Raw genomic sequence first — 6,000 nt, 5'->3', positions numbered from 1 at the left:
GTATTATATTCTTAAATAATACGATGAGCTCAACATTTTCTATGATCATCGTTATAAACGTCCGTGGTTTGACACCTGACTGTGATATGGTAACCATCGCAAATACCTCTAAAGCGTTAATTACTTGTGAAACCCTTTGTCATTACATACTAATTGCTATTTTGCAAAGAACCTTGAATATTTCACGTGTTGTAACCAATTTCAATAAAACATTGAAAGTATAAAATACAATGTCCATGAAATAAATAAATACGGTACTTATTAAACAGAGGCTTTGAAAATATTTTCCATTATCATTAGATGTTAAATAACCCTTATTTTAACTAAAATTTTACAGCTTACTGGCTCTACACACAACATAAGAACTGATTTGACCCCAGATCTGAAAATGCGTACTACATCTATTATAATTTATTCTGATAGCTATAAGTTAATTCTTATAACAATTGGCCTAAAGCAATAAATAGAGAGAAAAATATTATTTTTGTGTATAAATAAAAAACGCCAATAATGACCGCTTCTTATTTCAATGCAAGATTTAAATAAAAGCTATACACCTGTGTAAGTACAGCAGTTCTTAGAGTTTCTGAAATATTAAATTGCAGAGAAATTTTAATAATTACATAGCAACAGTTTTGAAAAAAAGACCGTTTAAAATACCGAGCTTTACCTGATCTAGATATAGATTTATGATGCGTTTAGATTAGCAATAAAATAAATCCAATGATGTTACAAATTAGATCATATCTATTTATAAACTTTGTAAAGTGGGCGGTCAACGTTTGATGCATTTATTATTTATATGACCTTTCAAGTCTCTAAAGCTGAGCAGATTGGAGATATCTACTTTTATAGTTCCGTAGTTCATGAAGGGAAAATTACCCGGTGTCGTATATCTTACGTGTAATGTGTATGTAGTTACATACGTTTATCATATGACTTTTCTTAACAACCTACCCACATTCGCAAGAGTGAAAGTTGCGCGGTCACCACTTACAATCGAATAAATATTAACCCGTGTATTACATAATACCGATAAATATAATACTCGTTTTACTCGGCACGTTGATGTTTATGGATGACATTTATTTTATGCGTTTAAACAATAATAGTAGTAAGCGAATTCTTTTTTTAGATAAATATAGAGACGAGTCTAGAAGATAAAGAGCTAGACAAATAATAGAAAAAATAATTCATAGAACTTTTGATGTACATTTTAAAGATTTGAAACGTCGATGTAATTTTGGCACTGGGGTACTTCAATTACAATTTTGTTACTTTACCATTTAGATAATTATTTTTGCTATTTAGATTGTAAGTTTCTCATCTAAACTAATTATCACATACGCAGCGATCAGTTTAAATTGCTTTGCCGATAAAGATCTACCAATAACCTAAATAAGGCCTTATAATTTTGTTGGCTATTATGCTGTCCAATTCAACATCTAAATGCAATGTCAAATAAAACACCACAACAATGATATGACCAGCGGCAAAATGTAAATAAACAAATTGCACCGCAAAAGTGGGACACCATAAACGTTCACCGTGTCAGTAGCGCATAAATTGTCGGGGGTACGCGAAAATTTAATTTTGTCATCGAATACGCAACCGCTTGGGAAGATAGCGTCATCGCTGAACGTAACCGCGGAGTTTGATAACTTAACTTTCTCTCTGGGCGCTCGCCGTCGGGCTGCTGTACAGCTGAGCGAGCCTCCAGCAACCAGCCTCATTCCGTCTTTACCGTCGAGACAGCACGTTCGCGGCGAACGGTGCGCCTCGCCACCCGCTCTCACGCAAACCGCGATTTATTCAATTTAAATATTGACATTCGACCGTTCGATAAAAATACAAAAAGTGATTCCGTTTCAACTTGTCGTGATCTTTGTTCCGTTTCAATTAAATGTTTTTTGAATAAACTTTAGTTCAGTTGTCTATTGTTGCCGGCACCATGGGAACTTGTAAAATGTAAGTTGGCTAATTTATACGTGGTATTGGTAATTGTAATTAAGATTTCTCAATGTGACAGCCCTAGTATAATGGTTGGTTACTAGAACGACTGATAATCTTAAGTTCATTTTATTCGACAATCCCTTACGCTCCATCATTACAATAAGTGCTACGGCTGTCAATCAACTTCAGCTTTAGGACTTTGCAAACTAAAATTGAAGTGTCAAATCAACTGCTAAATTCCTCTCCTTCACAGAATGTAGGACAATGCCAGTCGAGGCTACAAGTTCAACTCGGCTTAATATTGATAATTTAAGCTAGCACTCAAACAATACTTGAACGCAAATAATTATATTTAGTGGTAATTTTATATTTCTTGAAAAATAGAAAAACTAAATTCAATAGGTACCTATATAGGTCAGGAGTTTTAAAATTTTATGTCAAAAGCTTAACTAATTCGAAACACTGGCCAATATTGCACATAGTTTATAAATAACTTTTGCTTTGCATATTAGAAATCAATTAAGTTTTTCATGCTATTTGCGACAAACGTTACATTGTAAACGTTTGCGAAGTGCAATCGGTCTTATTGCGTCAACCTTGGAAACTAAAATCACTACATTTAGGCAAAGAAACAGCTGAACTTTTAGTTCGTTTTACCTGTGACCTATCAGTCCGTGAACATTCAATATTATTATTCTAAATCTTTATATCTACATAATATTACATATATTATGTTATTTAAATAATATCCACGTTCCACTTTTATAAAATTACCGGTATAATCTATCTGTTCTTAATTTTAAGTCCTCAATTCCTCGTGTGTAGGTTTCTTCCACTAATAAATTATATAAGTCTATATCCTATTGCATATTACGTTATTTAATCAGAGATTATTACATTTAAGCACAAAAAGTAACAGCTGAAGCAATATTCAACAGACTGTCGAAAATTCTTTGTAAAAACGTCACAATGTTTTTTTTAAACGGTGTCAGTCGATGTGTTGTGGATCTAGAATTTGTCGATACTCTAAATTCCCATAACATGCTTGTTTCTAAACATACATATACAGGCATATACATTAAGCAATTACCCGATTAGTTTCCTTGGTTATGTCGAATGTAAGTTTAACAAGCATCAGATTCAGTAAATTATTTCTATTACCAGCTTATGACGTCCCAATAATCGGTCAAAGTCTCCTTGTAACTTTCCACTTAATCAGTCTCCGGAGATATTAAAAAATGAGACAGTCTTGATCAATATAGTGATAGGTTGATTTTATTAAGACTAGAAGTGTGATAAACTTACATAACACCTCAGAAAGTACACACAGGAATGTTTGAAACACGCAACAAAATCCGGTAAATAGTCAATCTATCTTAATAAACATTCCGTGAATCAATTAATGAAATTGACTTGCGATTTCGTTACGGTTAGCACTAGAATCTGTCTATACCCTCATTCCTTAGCCAGTTCGTCTTGCACCACACTTACATATAGTAGCCTGAATTGCGGACAAAAATCTGTGGTTACAATAGTGTGAAGATTGACAAGCTCTTTAGTAACCGCCGGTGATGATAATATTGTGTAACCACTATTTGTGTCGTACTCTTGCTTATGTCTTAAAGAAAAGAGACTATGTAGACAGGAGTGACAAAACGTCAATAAATTATTCTTACTGAACCGTTACTTCGTGTAGCAACGAACAAATTACTCTAGATATAATTTAAATTGATGCAATATGACCATCCGGAATGTTTCACTTAATACGTATACTGCGTAAGTAATACCAAATATAGTATAAGGATGTGAAGTTGATATTTTATTCATAAATGTTTTAATTCATCACCGGTTATTGTATCAGGTAAATGCCCGCGCAAGGTCAACCTGAAGCTTTCGCAAAGATATGAATCCTTTTACATATTTGTTCTAAACTATTTTTACAAAATTGCTATGCGATGTCGTGATTTAGCTAAGTACTTAGCTATAAGTGCATAGTGGATACTCTAGCGACACTCAGTTTAAAGTTAGACTTAAGTTCATGTTTTCGTTGTTCTGTGACGTGTATTGAAACGATGGAAATAGTTTCAAGCATTACTTAAAATGTTGTATCCTTTTCTACTTAATATACGTATACAACATAGTCCAAAAACACTTGTCTCTATGGACTAAAGTTAAAGTAAGCTCTGTTTAGTTTCTATTAAGGAAAATCGGCATCTACTATACGTATGTTATATTTACTTTGTTTAGCAGTTCCATTAGTTGACACCTTCAAATAGTACGAGAGTGCTGATAATTATTAAATAAATAGGTCATAGACACTATGTACAGAATTTATGTCAAGGGTAAATACCATTAAAATTAACAGATTTGTTTATTTTTGACATTATTTGACAAAAATAGAATAAAAGAAGTTTATCGAATGTCTTAGAGGTTATTTTACCTGACTTGGCAACACTTATAGGTGGTGGAATGCGTAATGAATGAGCGATAAAATCAAATGTCTCAAATGATATAATTGAACTGTGGGTAACCGCAACTCAAGTGTGATTGAACCCTATGTACTTGCATAGACATAGGAGCAACAATTTGTATTAGTGTCTTTCGAACTGTAAACTAGGTGGTAACTAGTGAAATATGTTGGTTGCCCAGAGTCGAAAATAACAATAACCTTTGACAATACTTTATCTATATCTTAAGACGCAAAAAAATAATTATTGCTAGGGATACCAAAAACCAAGTGATGATTATCATATTGATTTAAAATCGTATAGGCAAAACTACCAGCATTTTGATAAAGTTTATAGATGCAGTTACACAATTGTACTTTAAATAACGTTACAAACTCTAGTCAAGTCTTCTAGTTTTATATTCGCACATGATTGGATAATGGTTCGTAATCTCCGATGTTATTCCTCTATCGTAGGCCTCTCATCTCCAATAACATGATGTATTTAACGTAAACACATAAGAATGTTAATGAACACGTGACTCTACACCTGAGCTGTAATATTGAGACATTAGTAACATAGTTGTTTCAAACGTGCAAACTATGTACTTAGTAACAGATGCCTAGATGACCTGTCTTCCTCGTTAAGATTTATTGCATAACGAAGAATCTGCAATGTTACATTGTATTGCAAGAAATATGAATAAATGATAAATATCATTGGAAATATAAAAAGATGCGATGCAGAAAACTTTTTGGGAACTATCTTGGTGGACTCTGGATTGCATTTAACGCACTTACCATCATTACCTTTTGCCCATATATTAAATTGATTAATTTGTAGCATGAACTTATTCTCAAAACTAATGATCTCTCTTAAGAATATGACCATTTTGTACTTAATTCTCTTGATGTCCAATGTGATGATGATGTTAGTTCATGATGATGTGATTTTTCATTGGTTATAATCTTATTTTCTCATAAAATATACCGGGGATTCGTGTTTTGGAATTTAAATAATATCGTGTTTAATATACTGGTCGACTTATTATGATTCTCTCAAGTGCTTTTTGAGGGCTTTAGTCGCTTGGTAAACTATAATTAAACTCGAATACCATTTGCAAGCCTGATCGTATTATTTCAATAAATAACAAGAATCCGTTTACATAAGCTTCTTAATAAAACATCCTATGGTTTTCCTCGTATAATGAGCTCATCATAGTGTAAACATATAATTTTTCTTAATGAATTATGAGCAAGGAAAATCTGTACACGCATACAATTAGAAAAACGACTGTTTTTACTCATAATAAATCATTTGAAGTAATATCAATTACAAGTGAGCTTTTTGTTCTAATTTCTTAGTTCACACACACATAAAACGTAGTTTTTTGTTGAAGTATAAAAGTAAGCAGTCGATTTTCCTTAAGGATAAGTTAGACATTCTATTTGTTATTTATTCCAAATGCATAAGTTAAACAAGTGATAACAAGATAGATACAGGGTGTTGCAACGTCGCCATGACACAGGCAGCAATGCAGGTCACAATTGAAATGATGCGCACGCGCAGACGGCTCATCGAAGTCGTCACTACGCTGAAT

General features: G+C 32.8%; 1 protein-coding gene across 1 annotated transcript in view; it reads left to right on the top strand.

The window, feature by feature from the left end:
• The first annotated feature begins 1,720 nt into the window (after window positions 1-1,720).
• Window positions 1,721-6,000, top strand: part of LOC142974946 (uncharacterized) — a 42,022-nt gene continuing 37,742 nt past the window's right edge. Inside the window, exon 1 of the mRNA XM_076117524.1 lies at window positions 1,721-1,968. Coding sequence (XP_075973639.1) covers window positions 1,952-1,968 — 17 coding nt within the window. The 5' untranslated portion in view covers window positions 1,721-1,951. The remainder of the gene's footprint in view (window positions 1,969-6,000) is intronic.

This window comes from Anticarsia gemmatalis, chromosome 8 (assembly GCF_050436995.1).
Source record: "Anticarsia gemmatalis isolate Benzon Research Colony breed Stoneville strain chromosome 8, ilAntGemm2 primary, whole genome shotgun sequence".
NCBI lineage: Eukaryota > Metazoa > Arthropoda > Insecta > Lepidoptera > Erebidae > Anticarsia > Anticarsia gemmatalis.
This window is presented reverse-complemented; position numbering and strand designations above follow the sequence as displayed.